Source organism: Hypomesus nipponensis, chromosome 21, assembly GCF_054491055.1.
Source record: "Hypomesus nipponensis isolate SF chromosome 21, ASM5449105v1, whole genome shotgun sequence".
Classification (NCBI taxonomy): domain Eukaryota; kingdom Metazoa; phylum Chordata; class Actinopteri; order Osmeriformes; family Osmeridae; genus Hypomesus; species Hypomesus nipponensis.
The window spans coordinates 10,820,237-10,840,987 of record NC_140381.1 but is presented as its reverse complement, the minus strand read 5'-3'; the positions used below and the strand labels follow the sequence as shown (position 1 = coordinate 10,840,987).

Below are 20,751 nucleotides of genomic sequence, written 5' to 3'. Positions count from 1 at the left end.
GTGATGTCACAATGCAACCCGACCCATAGATAGGACACCTGGTTCAAATCAAGTGAGAGCTTGAAGCCTTAGTAAGCACAATGTGTTTCCCATGTTTGTCTGCAAATGTTTGGTTTGAGACTGTGGAACTAAAGATACTGTTACAAGCAATACATCAACATTTCATTTAGTTAAAACATAATGTTTACTGAATACACTAGCACTGGTAAAATATTTAGCTTGAACAAATGAAATAAAAAGTTTTAGGTGTCCAGATATAGACAGAGTGTGGGATAAAGAGGGCAATACAGTAACAAAGAGAAAGAGAGCAGTCTGTGCAGAAGTGAGGTCCAGAGGTGCTGCATATTTGTTGTTCTTGTAAAAAGCATGACCTCATTGTCCAGCTGTGAACAGGCAAAGCCAGAGCAAGAGACAGACGGAGAGAGGGGGAGATAAAGAGCCCTCGCCCCTCTGTAACTCAATAGTGGTATCAGAGCGGCTTCTTGTTTGGGGAGGAAGTTTTTACAGCCCCCAGTTTACAACCCTCACTCACTCTACCCAGTCCTTGACAGAAAACGATGACCTCACTCGTCTTTAATGAAACTCCCTCCTCCCTGTTTCCCTCCATTCTCTGTCTCTCTCTCTCTCTCTCTCTCTCTCTCTCTCTCTATCTCTCTCTCTCTCTCTCTTTCTCTCTCAGAGAGTCAGCCAGGCAAGGAGCCAGACACTTTCCTTTTTCAGTTCTACACTCTTCTCTTTATCGACAGTGTGGTAGCTCAGAGGAGGCACTCCTCCCTCTTCTCTTCTCACATTGATTTCCTTGATGTTGCACAGGCATTCTGAGCACATTTCATAGCTTTGGCAGACAAGTCAACTAGACGGCTCTTCGTTTTCTTGGTCTGATGACTACAGGTTCTGTTTTCTCCTATGATTCTGAAGATTTCTCTTTCTGACTCTGGATGTTTCAGTCAGTAAGGGTCAGATTCGGTTAATTGTGTCATTTTCCATTCCCAACACGGAATGTCAGCATAGATACCAACCAGGAGGAACCATGTCAGAAGGAGTTGTGAGGAAAATCCAACCATTCACCATTGGGACCAGGCTGTCCATTCCATCTGAACATAAATGCCATGATTTCACAGACACCTACCTGCCAAGGGACGAGATTCAAAACTACGAGAGCGACCAAGCGGCTCTTTACATGGGTCAGCCCCAGAGAGGGCTGGTGACTGCTAAACCTGCTTGTGTGGCTGACCAGGTCAACAGTTTGGATGCCCAGGATGAGAGAGCAGAGGAGGATAGAAACTGTATTTCATCCCCAGTCTGTTCAAGGTCTATCAGAAAGATAGCCATTTGCAGCAATGCTGAAGCCATCTCTGTGTCGCCCTGTGATTGCAACAGCAACAGCAACAGCAACAGCAACAGTGTTGATCCTAATCAAGCATCCATGGGAGTAAACCTGAGGAGAATATCTGATCCTCAGTTGAAGGTAACTTTAAATGATAGTTCTCTAACCTGCTTGTCTTTTTTTCTCTCATCTTGGATTTCTCATCATGTAGAGCCAGCATCTGTTTGCAAAACTATTCCTTTCATTCGTTTTGTTGAGTTTGAACAAGAAACTGTCAAGTTTTAAGCAACATGGTGCTGATGACAATTAGTTTCCTTGACTTTTGTGAAATGCCTTGCCATTTGTTTACTTTAAACGACATCAAAGGGTATCAGAGCAAAAAACCGAAGACTTAATTACATCCACACTCGTGTGACATCATGTTTTTGTCTTTCTTCTCAGTCTAGTATGTAATGCACCCATTACATAACTCTTGTTTTTCTCTAACCAAGTAGCAATTACAGAATACATGGTTAAAGACTGACTGACTAACCACTTAAAAATCCTTTCTTTGGATGATTTCCACAGAAGCTAGCAACACAGCAACATATTTATTAAAAGCGATATGAAATTAACATTCCTTGTGTGCATTGTTCTAGATTGAAGCCCAGCATGATGTATATGTTGTTACCCTGGTGTGGCATCGTCCATGCTCAAAACTCAAGCCATGATGTCATTAAGCAAGGCAAGGCCACGTTTCAAATGATCTTCTTATTTCCACAGAAACTACTCACAAGTTCCGTAATTGAAGGGCCTGTGTAGTAAAAATAGTCATTAGGCAGGTTGCCTTTGTGGAGAATAATTCCAAACACAATTTGTACCTGTGAATAAGGGGCTTGCCAGAGGAACAGATGCTAAACAGATTGTTTCGGTAATTGTGGTGTACTTCTGGATCTAACAGCATTCGTTCAGTCAAATAAATCTACATTGTTAATAATTTGATGCCAGAACAGCATCTGCAAGTGATTGATTGAATATCACAAACTTATATCATACAAACTTAAAATCTGTTTATTTTAAGGAAAGTTTTTTTTCCCCCCAGTATTAGTATCAGTAAGAGCAAGTATGAAGACAATGTACCACAGTAGTAGTATTTGTCAAGCAAAAATAACATTAGACACCCAGCAACACTATTTTAGTATTACCTTTCTTTCTACTCTGTCGCTCTGGATAAAGCGTCTGCTAAATGACTAAATGTACTCTGTGTGCAGGCACATGGGAGGGGAGAAAAAATGACTTGAACAGCAAAAAGACGAGCAATTATTTGAAGATGAGGTCATGGTTTTGGCACTCTTTCTCCTCAATTCAGTATTGTATAGATGGGTTGAGCAGCACAAAGCCTGCCTTATCTAAGGGCCTTTAAAGTCACAAGTTACAATATAAAAGTTACTGTACATAGTAACACAATCTATAAGACACCTGTTTTTATATAGCAGCATTTAAATGCAGATTCAAACTATCTGTGGTATATGATGCTAACATGTTTACTTTTGACACTTCTTACAGGGAACTATAAGAGCTATGAGCTATTTAAAACCCTTTGTGGGCTAGTGGGATATGTAAGCTGGGTCTCAAACAATAGCAGGGAAAAATATATTGACAGCAAGTTTCACGCAACATTCTCTATGGCGATGCAATGGAGAGCTTGCTTATTTAAAGCATTGTGCAAAGGCCAGCATATTGTTTTTTTATGATTTTCAAAATGGAAAAGTACCTGTGACAGTGTCTTTTTGCACGTATACATACGTGTACTGAAATTGTGAAATTGTGAAAATTAAGTACATAATGGGCCAGCAAACCAACATCTGTCCTAGATGGAAACCAGGTCTAGAAAGTTTCTGATATCATGGTAAACATGGTGGTCTATATGATTTAGCTACACAGGGTGATGTAAGAGGTCTTGAAAAGATAATGTGCATCAGTCCAACATTTTTGCAATGAGGTCATCGGGACAGAATGCTTGTCCACAGTGCAGACTGATACGGAGTGGTTCCACAAGGTTACAGTTATGAAATTACAAAAACACACACACATTTTTTGGGGACGTACGAATGCAGGAATAATGAATTGCATTTTGTGTATAGCACACAAGTACAGCAATTGTCAAATTTCTCTTGACAATTTGGAGTACAGCTGTAATGTTAAGATCATTTTAAGGTACACTTCCTGAGGTATGTTGGAGGCTAATTACAAAACTAGATTTTTTTAGCTCTCCTTTCACACTGTCCGCCATCGAGGATTTCAAGAATGTCGTGCAACGCAAGAAACAAGCAAACAAATAATGTATACGATGATGTGTTAAAAAATGTGTCAAACACTTGTTTGACCTAAAGTAATGTTTTCCAGAAATGTACTGCAGTTCGACTTAGTATGTGTTTCATATTTAAACGTGTTTTAATGATGAATCCATTGACAAGTACCCTTTTGCTTGCTTGTGCTCTGCTGTCCAGATGTGTGTATGTTTAGGCTTGAATGTGGACCGCTGCAACTCTCACAACTGTTTAGTTAACCGAACACTTCCAGACCGAAGCATTAGTCAATAAAAGATAAAGGGAGGAGAGGAAGGGTAAAATGCCATGGTATATTAACCAAATTGGGCTCTCATTGTGAAGTTAACTCAGGTCTCTGGCTCTGAAGGTGTTTATATGCACAACTTTTCAGATATATAATATCCCAAGAGGGGCTGTTATCGTGCAATATCTCACTGTACTGCACCAAACTAGACATTGCCTTTTTAACAGTGCTTAATTACACAGATACAGTGTGATTTTCATAGTATATTTTCCATTCCGCAGCACCTACCAATAAACCAAGAGGATACAGTTAGCATTTAAGTCATACATACATACAGTATATTAACTAATCTTGTAAGCAACTACCAATACATTTTTTGTGTGTTTTAATGGCTGTCTGTACAGGTAGACACGTGGTTCAAGAGGAACCTGGAGTATGGATGCAACGTACTGGGATCTCCGTCACAGGACTCAGAGGACATGTTACCCACCCAACAGCGAGATCTCAAAGACATCGAAAACTCCCTCATCCAGCTGACAAGAAGTCTGGATGTGAATCAGGTTAATGTTTACCTATCAGTACATGGGTCATTTTACATACTATGGAATGTATTCTACAGTTCCAGAATCACACCTCACAGCGAGAAGCCACCTCCCTGAAATGAGTCTCTGCAGGTTGGGATGTCTGCGATGTGCTCATGTGGTGCAGTTGGCTTGTAGATATTTTTTTTAAAACCTTAAATGAGTAATTTTGTATTGAATTTGTCTAGCTTTTATATAGCATCACAGTTTCTGAGATGAAAATATACAGTTTTACTTCAATTATCAATGGCACACTTTACCCCAATGTATTCTCTCTAAAGGCACAACTTACCCTGCACTGGGGGCAAGTTGTGCCACAAGACCACTTTTTTTCAGAAAGCTATATTTCTTAAATACTATATTTCAGATCCAGTGATTGTTCCCAGGGATGCACCTCATCCCAAAATATATGTACATATTTTAGTTTGAAGCATTACTGTCTTGGCCTCGCTTTAAAGTAACTTTAAGTAAAAACTGACACAACTTACCCCACTCTCCCCTACTATTTGTATGTTAAAAGAGGGGCATGTTCCAGTTATGTTTTTTTAAAGCTATGTTTATTTGTAATTGTTTCTGTAGGATGAAAAAAAATGCAGAGCAACATATGTGGACACAGACCAACAACGAGACAAGCAGGAGAAAATTGGACAAAGAGAGAGAAAAAATATTCCCTCTAGAGAGAAGACCATTACACAAACGTGGGTTCTGTTTGGAACAGTTACAGTAAAATATAGTTTTTAGAAAAATGCATTTAACATAAAATGCAGACAAACATAGACTACTATTGTAGTAGTAAAATGTGCAGCATTGTCATCTTTCTTCTTGGTTCACAATTTTTTTTAATGGTTTGTACAATAGTGTCTGTGGCTTATCTATGAAGTCATACATTTGTATTTGTAAACATTTCAGACTTGTAAACATTGGTTTAGACTAAAACCTTGGATTGTAAAATCAATTTCTGAATTTTATGTTTTTTTTTGTGTCTTTTTTGTATCATAGATGGCTGAGGTTACAGACACTCTTAAGGAACTACCACCAAGACCTCAAGCTGGCTCTTGATGTCTCCTCGTTCTACCAACAAGCAGATAACATCATCTGTGCCATGCATGGGAAGGTAAAACAGCATAGCAGATAGCCCTCCTCCAAAATAATATATTGCACCTGTAACATCCATATGGGATAAGAACTTAAACAATGTGATATGAAATAGTATTGCATAATTATATGATATATTACAGTTACTGTGAGGAAAATATTGGATTAACCTAACATTCGTCTCAATGTAGAGAGGTCACCTCTCTGGGTCGAAGGATCAAAGAACCAGTGGATACACAGAAGTCAAAGATATCGAGAGTCAAATTATGGTACGTATTGCTAAAAAAGCAGAACCTCGGATATTTGATACATATATCTAAATCTGCTGAATCTAGAACCTAAACAGCGACGTTAAACCATGGAATTAAACGCTTTGGTGGACTAGTAATCAACAGACCTCCTCGTAGACATTTTTTAAGGGGTTTCCCCTAACTGTTGAAAAAGACCTCTGTGACTATGTACTATGTAATACTTCTGTGTTCCGTCTAACCAAGGTCTTCCGTTTTTAAGAGAGTGGGTCTTTTTCCAAGCCAGTAAAAATCCAATCCAAATGAATTGTGTCATTTCCTTCCACGGCCTCTCTGCCCCTCCTTTCGACCACGCTTTCTCCAGATGCTGGATGAGACGGCTTTGCGGCTGTCCGACCTCCACCCTACCCTAGCTGCCAGAGTGACACGGAAGCAGGCTGAAGTACAGGAAAGTTGGGGCCTTCTCCAAAAGGAAAGCAGGTAAACAGAATATCCAAACATTTAGCACGTTACCAACGTTCTGAGAATGTGAACCCTGTTGGCTCCACTGTAATGACAATTCCTTGTTAACCTCCATGAGTCTTCATGCTAAACTTCTGAAAACATTCTTACAATGTGTTCAATGTATTTCTGGAATATGGAATATTTATTCAACCTATGATATGGGCAGCATCTTCTGTTTTTGTTTATTGGAAGAGGAGAGAGACTATAAGTGTTTAATTTCAATAATAGGTCAATGTACGACTTAAATCAGTTGAAACAGGTGGATTGGTGCTTGACTGAAATTACACCCATGTGTGGTTTTCCCTTCTTTGCTTAAACTATGACCTCAGGACCAGGCTACTTACCCTGGGCCTGTTCTTCCCACTGTAGCAAATCACTAACATGTGGCAATTCTGGGCATAAAAACACAACAGAGCTAACCATGGCTACAGAACTTTGGTATGATTCGGCAGCACTTCAAAACTATCTTGTTGTTGATGAATACAAGTCAATATTTTACGTACAAGTCAAAGCATTCACATCACCTAAATAATCTAGATGAACTCATGGAAAATTACATCCAGATGATAAGGACTCTAAATGAATGGAAAACATATTCTGCAAGAAAGTTAATGTATTCCTTTTTTAGTAACACTGTTGTTGTGCAAGAGTGGTTTTGGCATTGCTCAGACAATACCATTAATGGCAACTGTTGCTTACACATTACATTGCCCTAATAAGCCACTTAATCTTTCTGAGAGCTAATGCAGAATAAATAATGGTCATAGAATCAAAATTGAGAAATTCATACTTGACATTCTCACCATGTTTTTCACGTGACAAAGCGCTAACGCATACAGTATTTTGAGTTGAAATCTGTTGAGTTTAATCTTATTAGAGAAAAAAACTTACTGTACACCAAAATCAGATATGGATGAATATAGGAAAATACATTTTGGTGGAGTTTATATGATCAAGCTGCCCCTAATTTATACTCCAGATGTTTGCAGAGGGCCTCATAAGTATGGTATGGCACAGTGGCCAGAGAGAGATGGATGTAGCTTATGAACAGAAGGACACTGGTCAGTTCCCAAGTCAGTCATTTCTTCATAGGTCATTTGAGTCATGCACTTAATATGCTGGGGCAGTATCCAGCAGCAAAGAAGGTTGGTGTTAGATAATGTAGAGTCCTCAGCACTCTTTGATTATTTAGGAAGACAAAGGAATTAATATTTTGTATATGGTATATCATATTGAGATTTGATGATAGCAATTATCCACTTTTATTGATGTAAGCAAATAAATGGGGTGCAAGTTTACCCATTTCGGATTGGTTTCAAATTTAACAAAAATCTGGAAAAATTATTCTATAAAAAGTTAGTAGTATGAGCCAGGTTCGAGAATCGAACAACATTTTTTGGGGGAGATAGTTTTGTAAATATTTGTAATAATAATCTATTAACTAGAGTTGATAGAATAATATTGACCGGAAGAGCCGGATGTCTGACAAGAAATGCCATACCACCTACATCCATCAGGGCCGTTGCTTCAAGCCAAGGGGTGGGGGTCTGGGTTGACTATGTCTTGTTGTGGCTAGTGGTCCAATATCACTGTCCACCATTTTCTTTTTTTATAACAAACTTTGGCAACACTTCATTTTAGATATCTATATCCCAAACACTACAGCACTCCTTTTTTTGACACCTCCAAGTTGTCCACTCCCTGCCCTATAATTCCTTTTGAAAACAAAAGCATTTCCTGAAACCATGACCTCACCGCTTCAGAGGAGTATGACATAATCTTTTTGGAACTGGCCAACAACCACTCAGTCACCCCCTAAAGACAAAGTCTGTCTGTTGAGATTGTCATTGTTGCGTAACATGTCATTAGCTAATTTAATATATCTCAGAGCACAGTACATCCTTTATGTCTGAGACACAGCCTCGGCAGATGTTTATGAACATGTTCAGAAGTGCTAAGTGTGGAGTGTAAAGGAGTTGCAATTTTTTTTTGTCAAACTACAGTATATAACACAGAAGATTAAAAGCAATAGTATAGCATTTGTACTATATATTTTTGCAATATTTTTGCAATATTTTGTACAACATTATTTCTTCACCAAGATGTTAGACTGAAGACTTCAACTTCAACTTGAACTGCAAGACAGACTTAATGAATTTAGAAATATTGTCCTTTTGCCTGCCAATAACTCGATCATGTATACTTGTGTGAGTGAATAATGAACAGGTCTATATATGAAAACTAAATGGCATAAAACACAATAATAAAATGAAAACTATCACTGGAAGAATTTAACATGAATGTCAGACCTCTAGCACATTCAATCCTTAACAAGATCCATACGAACCTTTAAAAAAAAAAAAAACATTGGTTCCCGAATAATGTTACCAGTGGTCATTTTACTTCATTCAGTCTGCAGAGTGGTTTGCATTTTTGACCTAACCATTTGTATTCACCTGAACATTCTCATCTGCAGGAACATAAAACCAGACCAGTCAACTACCCATACCATAGGCCTCTCTTGTAATGACATTGGTTCTTCGACTCAAACGAGAGAAGTGCAAAGTACTGAGGAACATGAAGCCCACAAAATTATGGGAAAGAACATCAAGGAGGAACAGAATCGCCTGAAAGAATTTCAAGTTAGAAACATTTTGACATCAAATTGCTTGATTACCAATACATTTTCATTTATTTGTAAAAATCGGTTAGGAATTGCACACAAATTACTTCCCTATTTGCACATGATGAAGGATATGATATTCTTTATAGGTGATGCAAGTCTTTGAAATCCATGATAAGTCAACGCCTGATGAACAAAACAGAAGTCCTCACAACTATACCTACGCTACATGTGACTGCACTAGTAATTTAGATAGTCAAATAGGAGAACAACTTTCAAGAGAAAGGTATTTTCATTTAGAAAAAAAAAATATTGCTGTGGCAGAAAACCTAGGACAGAAATGATATTATGGAGTTTGTCTACAGAAAGGAACACACAGCCCATTCAAGCACATGTCCTCAGAGGCACCGACTTGAGCTTGGGATCCTTTTTCAGGACTCTACAACATCAGCTGATAAGGTACCTGCCAAAAATTATGCCAATCTCTCAAACAGTTGTGACTCTTGGATGTCATAGTGAGCTGTGCTATTGTAAAAGTAATTAATAATGTAAAACCACTTATTTCTAAAATGTTTACTGCAGCAGTATTGTATTGTTAATAGGAAACTTTTGTTACCTGGAGAAATTCAATCGGTGATGAGGTAGTGGTCATTTCCTCTTCTTTTCATTTCCGCTTAAGACACTCTTATGGTTGAAAGACAACGTTGCTATGGAACTTCCCCATCAAAACACTGATGGTCTAGATGCGGAGATGATAAAAAAACTGACAGAAACTATTAACAAAGTTGACGAAATCTCCAAGAGGCCTACATTTTGTCAATCCAAGAGTGTAAGTAGACTCATCTTGCCTGGCCACAATGTAAAAGTGTCATGAAAGTAGTTACATGTTTATTTTCAGATACCACTCTCATTCCAGATGGTATCCTTTCCTAAAACACATAAACAAATGTGAGTTAGTCAATTACAATTTGTAGTATTTTAAATGCAAAATGATTGTGGAATTTGACTGAAGTTTGGAATGTGTTGGTTTAGTAGGTACTTTAATTGTTTTCAAATTATGCACATCTTGTTTTTTAACAGGAGGAGGCATGTGAATTCCATATTCAGCAGCAAAGCAACATAGACATGAAGGACCGCCTTCGGCAGGTTGAGAAGTTGTGGGAAGTGCTTAGAAGAGCAAGCATGATTGACACGGACAGCTTAGACACACACAACTTAGAGGTAAATATTTCCTTTGAAAGTTTACTGACTTTACAGCTTTAACACACACGTGTTTACATATATGTATAGTCACCTCCGGAATTATTGGCACCCCAGGCAAAGATGAGTAAAAAGTGAAAAACAAATATCATCTTTTTGTTATTCAGCTTAATGTCACATTGGTAAAAATGAAAACAATCCAACTTTGAATTGAAGTAATTTTTTTTTGAAAAAAAATCAAGAAATAATGATTTTTTTTGTGAAACCACGTGTGCCACAATTATTGGCACCCCTAGATTTAATTCTTTGTACAAGCTCTCTTTGTCAATAAAACAGCACCAAGTTTTCTCCTTAACATCTATTAAGGTTGGAGAATACAGAGGAGGAGTCTGAGAGTCTGAGAGCATTCCTCTTTACAGAATCTCTCCAGATCATTCATCAGGGGACTGAGATGGCTATAGAGGAATACAGTTTTTGCGTTCAGTTAAAAAAATGTATATGAATTTGGACGTGTTTCGGATCATTATCCTGCTAAAAGGTCCAATGACAACCCAGGTTTATATTTTCCTTCAATGGAAAATACTTCACCGTGGGGATCAATATATTTTTGGTGTAACCATTCTTCTTTTTATGCCAAACCCACCATTGGAGAAAAAAGCCTTTCCCATCATCTCACCACAAACAAAAGCAACTGGTGTTTGCTAGACACTACTGAAACTTTGACCTGAACAGTGTTCTATGGTCAGATTAAACAGAATTTAGCTTTTTGTCAACAAACACTAAAGGTGAGTTTGGAATAAAAAGGATGGTTATACAAAAATTATCCTGATCCCGATGGTGAAGTATGCTGCAGGTTCTGTGACGTTGTGTGGCTGTTTTTCCTCCAAAGGTCCTGGAAACCTTGTTAGAGTACATGGCATCATGAAATCCATAAAATACTAGGACATTTTAAATCTGAATATGGCTGCCCATTGAAGGAAAAAGTAGGTTGTCATTGGATCTTTTAGTACAGTAAACGGATCTAAATTCACACAAAAACTTAACTGAACAAAAGCAATACTATGGCATAGCCATCACAGTCCTCTAATCTAAACCCCATTGAAAAACCTGTGAGCTGCGCTGAAGAGAAGAGTGCACAAGGGAGGACCTAGGACCCTGGATGATCTGGAGAAATTCTGTAAAGAGGAATGCTCTCAGACTCCTAGCTCTGTATTCTCCAACCTTAATAGATGTTAAGGAGAAGACTTAGTGCGGTTTTATAGTCAAAAGAAGGTTGCAAATGTAAGGGTGCCAATAATTGTGGCACACATGGTTTCAATAAAAAGAAAATAATCGATGACAGATTTTTTTTCTCAAAATGAATTTACTTCAATTGAAGGTTGAATTGTTCTCATTTTTGCCAGGGGTGCCAATAATTCCGGAGGTGACTGTATGTAGCCGGTGTAGATCAGTTAAACTCACTCTTCAGGTATCTATATATATACCTATAGATACAGCACCCATCTGTGGCTTTTCATTGGCGTAGCTGGTAGTGATCGCGCATGAGATGTCGAAGGTGGAGGTTTCGTTCCTGTTTGCGGGCGAAGATCACCAAGTGTACCTTGGCGTGGCCGTGTCTGTTACATGGATAAGGAAATATGAGTTTTGTCTTTTGTTTATTTCATTTCACAAAGATACAATTTGGTTATATTTGGTTATACCATGATCTGTGTATTTGATAAATTGGCTAATTCTACTGTGATGTATGGTACATTCTGAATTTTCTTGATTTTCTCTGCAGTTATAGTAAACTCCATAATTATTGGCACAACTGGTAAAGATGAGTAAAGAAGAGGCACAAGTAGTTAAAAAAAATTATCTTGATGACAGATTTTCTTTCCTCTTAAAAGTTAGATTGTTCAAAAACTTTCATGACACGTGAAATTAATCTTAAAATTAATCTTAAATTTTAACCGTTTTTACTCATCTTTACCAGGAGTGCTAAGTAGTCCAGAGTTGACTGTACATAATAGTATATTCTGAGTTCTGAACACACAATTACATAGCATGGATTCTGAATTAAATAACTTTCTTCAAAAATTCTTCATAAAAGCTACTATGATTTAAATAGATTTCCACACCTCTGCATTTCTCACCTCCATTTTGGGTCCTGGAAAGATAACATTTTTGTTTAATTAGGAAGGGCATGGATATATGTCAGAGCACTTCAGTATGGGGTTGTGATAAAATGTATACTGTAACTTATTCTGTATACAGTACCAATTATCCCACAATCATATTTTTATTGATGGAAAAAACTCAGGACACATGGAAAGACCAACTTGAGCCATGTCTGTCAGGGTGCCAAGAACCAGTGGATGATGTGAAGCCCTGCATCATCCCAGGAGTCCAAAACCTTTCAGCAACCTTGGAGGATTGTAAAACTGGGATGATGACAGAACAGCAGAGATGCCTCGAACAAGACAAATTCAATTACGTATGTACTGTCCACACCTAACCAGCATTACCTAAATTTAGATCTTCATACAAACATGTGACTAACCTTTTGGCTGTACATGTGACTACCAGGACTGCACTTGGCCAAAAAAATAGCCATTAAGATGAAGAAGCTAAACTAACGAAAATCTGGATGTTAATATAATAATTCCGGGGAAATAATGATATATCTTGCCCAATTGCCTCTCTAATAAACACTAAAACTAGTTCAGATCCCCTAGGTAAGACAAAATATCATGAAACAAAAATGACAGGTCTTTTAAGCTGTTTTTTAATTGATGGCAGATCCCTACTAAGTCAACAAGTGATGCTGCAGATGTGGGTAACCCTATGGAGGAGTTACTTGGGGTTCTGGAGGACCTCAGTGAAGCAATGAATGAAAGAGAACACTCCCTCTATCAACATCCAAACAATCCAGAACTAATATGCCAGGTACAATAGCTCACTGTACACACAGTTTTTCTATTAGTTTTGCTTAGGTACATTTATCAAACCTTTGATAACTTTTCTACTTTAAATAATGTTGTGCATTGTGTTTTACCTGCATCACCTGTGTGTCCTCTTGTGTGTGCCATGTGTAAAATATTTGTTGTACATATGAGAATCAACCCTGTGTATTCCACATCTACAACCTTGTGTATTTTATTTTACAGTTTTGTTTACAGGTGTAGTTATTTTAAATGTTTTATCTTCCCTGCTGTTAGGCTGCAATTTCCACAAAAAAATGAATAAAGTACCTAGCTACCAATCTTCCTATTTGTATTGATAAATCAAAGGAAATATTTTACAACTCACAAACAGTAGTATTTATTAATTATGTGAAAATTGACCTATTAAGGTTCCTTGACTTAAATAACATGTCTGAAACCTTCCAATGTCCTGTCTCCTCTTCTAGAATTCTACACAAACGCTGCACATCAACCAACTTCTGTCCAGGTGTGCAGAACTTAGTATGGACATTTTGGATGCCGAGTCTGATATGGCGGTTCGATGTGAACCTGATAACTCTGGCCTGGAAGGACTTCAGGAACAACAGGAGGAATTGGAGGTTAGAATTGTAACATCAACAGTTATTGTTATCTTTTTCCCCCTTCAAATTCTAACATACAGTGTGAATAATCTGCTTTTGAGACAAGGTTTGTTATTTCAGAATTGTGACGATTGTAAACTGTATATTTTGTAAAAAACCAACTCAATGTCATTGCTCAAGACAAATTGGACTTAAACAAATAAAAAAGACTGACAATAATGACAGACTATAAGTAACATACTTATTAAAAAAAGCTTCCCAGAGACACAAAAACGGGAACTTTCCAAATCTGAAACCCCTTTTGAGTGAGTGTTAATCAAATGTTTAGGTCCAACTGTGCAACTCAAAGTTATATTTTCTATTTTAGATGGGCTATCGGATTATCAAAGAAGAGGTGGAGGAGATGGATAGACATACCTCCCATGTACAGGCGGTTTTATCTGAGAAAACCATAGGTGCATGGGAAAATGTCCAGACCATCCTGCAATCTTTGGAGGAGCTTACCAGGAGCATGGCAGAGAACCAAAGCCGTCTTCAACAATTTAGTGAACTGCAAGACTTTTTGAGAACCTACCTAGCCATAATGTGAGTAATGCAGAAAGAAGAGTGTTATGAATTCCATGTGAGACCTTGTTAAGCCATTATAGAACAATTTGTGTGCTGGCTAGGTTGGCCAAATGTGTATGTTCTGAAGGTATTTGTGGCATCTGCGTATGGCACCTTCTGCATTTTCTTGTGGCTGTTGTATTTCTCTATTTGTTTTGGAGAGTTAAACAGAAAATAACAGGAATTTGAGCCTATAAATAATTCATCAGAACTAATCATATCTATTGGAACAAATGTACAGAGCCACCAACCAATTGCATGTTTCTGTCTTGATTGTCTCCATTCCAGTTCCTGGACCGATGAAACGTGCACTTGTATATTCTCCGATGCTTTGGCAAATCAGGATAAACTTCATGAGTTGACAAAGTCATCTGAACTAGACCTCAAAATCCAACAGAAGTTTGAAGAGTTTGATTCATTTGCTGCAGCCGGGCAGAAGCTTATAGCAGAGGGGCACCACCTGACAAACATTGTGAGTTACTTATGGGGAAAGATGAAATACCAATATTTGATTAAAAATCTCTGACATTTTATAAGATCTTATAACTTCACAGAGTGGTCTGAATTCTGACATGCAGTTGGCTACCTTTAGGTCTTGTATCAAAAATACATATGTTAGGCCTACCCAATAAGAAGGAGATCATGGAAATCATGGCCCAAAATGTTTTTCTTACAGATAAATGAGAGAACTGATGAATTGCAAAGTATGCTGGGGTGGATGTTGGCGCACTGGAAGGTGAAGAAAGACCAGTTGAATCAGGAGAAACCTGAAAAACTAATGAAGGATATTTCTCTACCTGGCCCATGGATACTATCGACACGTCAGCCCCAGGTAGAGTGTTCAATCTGTACTGATAAAGCAGCAACAGTGGAAATAGATTAGTCCTGTTTTCTGAATATGCTTCTTTTAATTTGCAGTGTCGTCATCCTGGGATAGACATCAGTCAACATTCCAAAAGCTTGCTCTCAAAACATAGGCAGGGGGCTGCGAAGATCCATATTGATGGACCCAAAGCGGAACCAGAGAGCAGTCATCAAGGACAAAGTGTCAATGTCTCTAAGTACATTTCTCACCAGGGCTCTGTAGACGTGGTAGCGGTATCACCCAGTCTTGTTCTTGAGGATCCCCATGCTGCTATTACACCTCTAGGGGGCAGCATCAACCTCATCCTCAGTTTTGATCAACCAACACCAGTGCCCAGTCAGCCACAGGGTTCTCAAGAGCAGAAAGAGACATTTGAAACTGTGCACAGGGTCAGTACCCATTTTCCAACTTTATGCTATTCATATTTTAACATGCATTTGAACACAAACAATGCTGTGGATCATTACGATAGTCCTTGTGACAGACCAACGCTGTTGCCCATCTTGTACTGTTGTTATTTACATGATAGTTTGTTACAATTAACCTGGTGGGAGAACTGTTCCTAGATTAGTAGGATAACTATTAGTAGAGAAATTAAATGCCAATATGTTTTTCTAAATAACTCATACTCAGTCAATTTTGAGCCAGTGCTGCTGCAGCTGACTATAAGAACATTTCTAACTCACGGGATATATAGAAAAACTTCACCATATGTCGATATAGTTCACATTTGTATATCATTGTATGCACAGGTACTAAAGTCGTTTTGAATACTAGTATTTATTGAATGGACCAATAGCATGTTTTTTATTACTTTCATCTGTTGCAGGTGAGCACCTATTTGCAGGTAACAGATGGAAACAAAGTGACAAGTCTAGTGAACAAAGAAGTTAAATCAGCAACAACTGCAGGGACTTCCCTTCAGTCAGCCAGCCATCAAATTAGCTCAACCACTGCAACGTATGTACAAAAACTCAGCACTGTTGCACTCCCTTCCATAACCAAGACCAAGTCCGACTCCATTCTTAGCCTGAACAGGGCAATGAAGAGAAGGAAAAAAACAACACACAGACACACTGTCACTGGTGTCGTCGGAATGGACAAGCAGGATGGGACGCTCACTGTGCCTACTGGTGCCCCACACAGAGCCAACACCTGGCCCCTTGAGGCAAAGCATGAAGAGCATGCTACCCCTAAAAGTCCAGTCAATACAGAACTTCAGCTGTACATAAAAAATAATTCAGTTGTCACCATAGCAGATACCAAATCTTCACGGACATCAAATGTTCCTTCTTTCCAAGTGCAATGTGTCAAGCCCTCTAAATTTACAGATGGACATGAAAGGAGCCCATACACCATCGCTCTAGGGTCGATGTTGAGTTTGGACTTGCCTAAGAATTGGGAGCACAAGTCAGACATGAGTTACATAGACAACACAATTCAGAGTGGAAACACTGACTTGAAGTTTGATAGTCCCAAGAATCAGCTGTTGAATTCCTACAGACTGCAATCTTTAACTAGTGTATCGTCTAAAATCATTGACCTACAGACTGTCAACCACAGTCTAGAGGAGGAACCAGAGAAAAAGGATATGGAGAACGTCAACTCAGAAACTGTCTCTTTTCAGTGTCTGCTTCCCCTTGCGAAAGACTTACAGTGTGACCACAGCATGAGCATAAGAAGTCTTGAGAACTCTGTCACGCTAAAAGAAATCCCCACCGACTCCACTGGCGTTAAAGAGGAAACTGAGGAAGACCTTGGCGAACCAGAAGTCCGATATGAGTCTCATGAACAATGCACTGAACTCAACCGCTTCCCCATCATTATTTCACATGATCACCCTTGCACTGAACCGTCACACAATCCCCACAAATGTTTAAGCGTTCATACAAAGATCCGGGACCTGAATGGCCACATATACCGTCCGTTTACAAAGCAACAGTTCACTAGTCAAAGTGACCTTATTGTTCAAGAAGTCAAGGCCTTTACTACTGGTTCTGGAGTTTTCGAGAGCCAGGGTATAAACAGATCGGAGCAGCTCATCGTCTACACTGAGAAAAACTATTGCGTGTGTTCTGAACATCTTGTGTCCAGCACCGCCCTGGGAAAGGAAACCTCACCCAGCAGCTCTACGGGAAGAGCATCAGATCCCGTCCATCCAGACCACTGGCAGTTCGAGGAAGAGGAAGAGGAACTGCAGGATATCTGGAGTGGCATGGACAGGGAAAGGAGTACAGCTTTCCACAGATGTGAGGTGCGGGTTTAGAATGGTATAGTTCAAAATGAGGGTGCTGTTTTTTCTATTGTTGCATAGACCAGTGACAAGAAGAATCTCAAAGTACACATTGAATAAAAAAAATGTCATGCACTTTTATTTAAGACAAAGTAAGTGTAGTGTGGGATGCAAACATACGTAAAAAAAAGGCTTTAGTTTCAAGCATACATACAGAATGTAATTGTAATCCTAAATATCAGATTACACACCAGATTACTCAATGGTAGTTCAAGACAACTGAACATGGAGTAAAATGAAAAACTGGTATCTTGTCTTTTGAGATCTAAATTGCTTTGTCTCTGTTGCATTTAATATAATTATTGCATGTGCGTTTTTTTCTGATATTTCAACTAATCTGTCTTTTTAATTTACCATTCCATCAGTTTGTGGTGGTCATGAATCTTCTCTTTTTCCCCACTAGGAGACACTCATGCCTGCTGGAGAAACATGACCTCTCTCCTTGTCCATATTTCAGCCATTCAAATCTGAATTGGCCCTCTATCATTGTTCTTGGGCAATGAATACCTACAGCGTCTTGGTGAATGGACATTGTGAAAAGGTGGAGGACAGTCTCTTTCCCATGCATACACCATGATAAAGAGCAATTTGTCATCACAGCAGGATTACATTTTATTGACCTATTATAACTTGTTGCAGGCATTTTGTAATTAACTGTTTTTTTGTACAGCTGCCATGGTGTAGTTCTATTGCCAAACACAATAGTGCAGTAGGAAGTATTATTGATAATGTTCAATGAGAGTCATATCAGAAATCTATTGAATGTAATCATATGCCTTTTCCTCTATTGGAATACTTTTCTGTGGATTCCAATAGCCAAAACTTGTAGAAATGTAGCAGCACTGACCTTCGCAGTTATTATTTGGCTACTGTCTCTTAGCAACATATCTGTTGACCAGCATTTGTCTGAATAGATGATGAGTCAAGATGACTCATGCTGCCCTGGAACTCTACCCTTGACACATTGAATCATCTGTAATACTTGTCTGTCATTTTTATGACTATTCTTCTAACAATCTGTGTATGTAGCACAAAATATCAATTTTTTAGTTCTGTATTTGCACTCAAAGAATCCAAAGTTTAAGCTGTCTATTATAGTTTACTGTAGATACATACACTTTTCACAAAAGACACATCTAAAGATATCAGTGCTGTCATTTTCAAGTCAATGCATCCTTGCCTGTTCTTTTAGGATCGAAAATAAAATAAACTAAAATACACGATACTAAATCAATAAATATGGTATCAGTTCTTCTTCTTTTCACCCATCCAATATTCTTAGATTTGTTTTACAAACAGGCTTCTCCCACACTTAATGTAAACAGCACCTTTTTGATTATCATGATATTTGTCTTATTAAACACTACTTTTATATGTGCTGTGGGTCCATGTAATTGCAGACACTGGCCAGTTAGAGACAGTGAAGAACCGCTTTAAAATTTCTTGATTAGATCACATAACAATAGAAATGTTATTGTAAACTTGACAAGAATAAAGTGAGAGTTCACTGATGCATACTTAATATAAATATATATATATATTTTTTATTATTGTAAAAATTTGATCTACACCTTGTATTTCATCGCTTTAGAAAGAGGGGTGATTGACGTTGAGAAGAGCAAGTAACCAGCCACTTCACGGTAGGTTTCTTGAAACGAATCAGTAGAGAGAAGAGGCGGGTCTTTAACCGGTGCTGCCAGCGCAACTCCACAGAAAGGGCTGAAAGAGAGAGCGACTGATACGTCGGCTGGAATACAGCGCTTGGTTTATTTGTTTATTAAAGAAGTCACTGATACTCAGTAGTCAGTTCTTGCTACTGTGCAATATCGTTCTTGAAGTAAATCGCTTTGGATGCTATGACATTGGAGGTGGATCCGTTTTGAGGTATGATATCTTAACTTGTCGGTTTGTTTAAGAAGTTGCCTGGCGTAGGGAAAACTTGCTGAGTATCTCTTTGTTTGGCAAAACGTTGAGCAAGATAAATTGCGTGTTGTGTCTTGGCATCAATATCTATCTTCAGCAATTATTTCCGTGTCAAGCAGCAAAAAAAGATGATTGAGAAATCGAATCTACAACGGAGCTGTAACTTTTACAGCCTATGGGTGAGCAATACGACTATAGGACAATGTAAATGCGTATTTGATTTTATGGATGCCTGGATCATGAACAGAACGAACTGTTCTTAAATGCAAAGTTGTATTGATTCATATCTCGATTTGAATTCTGCAGCAGTAAATTGGTTTGAGTTACAGGTTTGATACAAATCAACGGTAAATCCTGGTTGCCCTATTTTATAACCTATAATAAACAATGAGATGCCCCAAAAAATGGTAGGCAACATGAAGCTATGATTATAAAATTTCCTTTTGAATTAGGTGCCAATTATATAATGCTAGAATGCGATTTCATGTTGCAATAGCCTAAGCCATGGAAGCAAAACTGATATAAAGTGGTTTGGTGTCTCTACCTCATGTTTGAAACATTGACAGTACAGCTGTTACCTTCATCAGCCTGCTTGGGTTCCTTTCTAATCCGTGGTTATTTGTGCAATAGAAAACAGTACTTTTGATTCCAGAGTTTTGGAGGAGCGGATACTAAGTGAATGCTTGGATCTTGCTGGTTTTCTTTAGATGTCAATCAGAATGAAGATATTCCATGTGGTTTATAAGAAATGGGAGATTGAATGTGACCCATCAGCTTTGAAATGTCTATTTTCCCTACAATAGACCAAGTAGTGAAGGCAGCAAATTAGATGGATGATTTTGAATTAATCTAACTGAATTTCTCTCATTCTTAGGCTAGACACATACATGTAGTTATCCTTCATGTTTTGTTTTTACTGAATCAGAGTTCAGAATTTGATTGTAATAAAGTACTGCATTTCAATCATAACATTTAAAATGTCTATAGACAAATAAGAGATGTACTGGGATTCTTAAACTCTTAAAATCCCCCCACTCACTCAATTTGACTGAATTTCTCAAAACGTTTGGTCCATACCCTTCTCACATGGCTAAAATCAATAGCCTTTGTTGTGCCAAGCTCCCAAAACAAGCTTAAGGGTGATTTGCTCAGGAAGATTAGCTTCTTTTATCTGAGTTAGCAAAAGTGCCTGTCAGCACTCAGCCCTTCTCAATAGCACCCTTTAGGAGCTTTCAACGTTCCTTGTGAAGGAAAGCTAATTATAAGGAAGGGCCTTTTGTTTCAACTCCATTTTTAATCCCGGAATGCTGGACAGCTGAGACAAGCCATGCTGTCTGTAGATGTGATGGGAAAGAAGGCGAGAGTATTTTGCAACCGCATTAGGCTTTCTCAGAGCAGTCCACGGAT

General features: G+C 38.3%; 2 protein-coding genes across 6 annotated transcripts in view; both read left to right on the top strand.

Moving 5' to 3' along the window:
* Nucleotides 1–751: 751 nt before the first annotated feature.
* Nucleotides 752–18,638, top strand: LOC146237969 (uncharacterized). Its single transcript, XM_084686072.1, has 20 exons — nt 752–1,468; nt 4,285–4,440; nt 5,041–5,159; nt 5,461–5,575; nt 5,748–5,825; nt 6,169–6,284; nt 8,785–8,950; nt 9,081–9,217; nt 9,297–9,390; nt 9,611–9,760; nt 10,012–10,152; nt 12,434–12,607; nt 12,913–13,059; nt 13,523–13,675; nt 14,025–14,242; nt 14,552–14,735; nt 14,940–15,095; nt 15,182–15,517; nt 15,958–17,382; nt 17,825–18,638. The coding sequence occupies exons 1-20, from the start codon at nt 1,031–1,033 to the stop codon at nt 17,852–17,854; spliced, it is 4,533 nt and encodes a 1,510-aa protein (XP_084542198.1). The 5' UTR covers nt 752–1,030; the 3' UTR covers nt 17,855–18,638.
* Nucleotides 18,639–19,147: 509 nt separating this feature from the next.
* Nucleotides 19,148–20,751, top strand: part of sipa1l2b (signal-induced proliferation-associated 1like 2, genome duplicate b) — a 60,646-nt gene continuing 59,042 nt past the window's right edge. For 4 of the 5 annotated variants that reach the window (XM_084684954.1, XM_084684953.1, XM_084684950.1 and 1 more), the window contains exon 1: nt 19,148–19,305. The gene's annotated coding sequence lies outside the window, so the exon portion shown is untranslated. Of the gene's footprint in view, nt 19,306–19,481; nt 19,524–20,751 lie in introns of those variants that run through there. The other variant, XM_084684952.1, reaches the window with a different exon arrangement.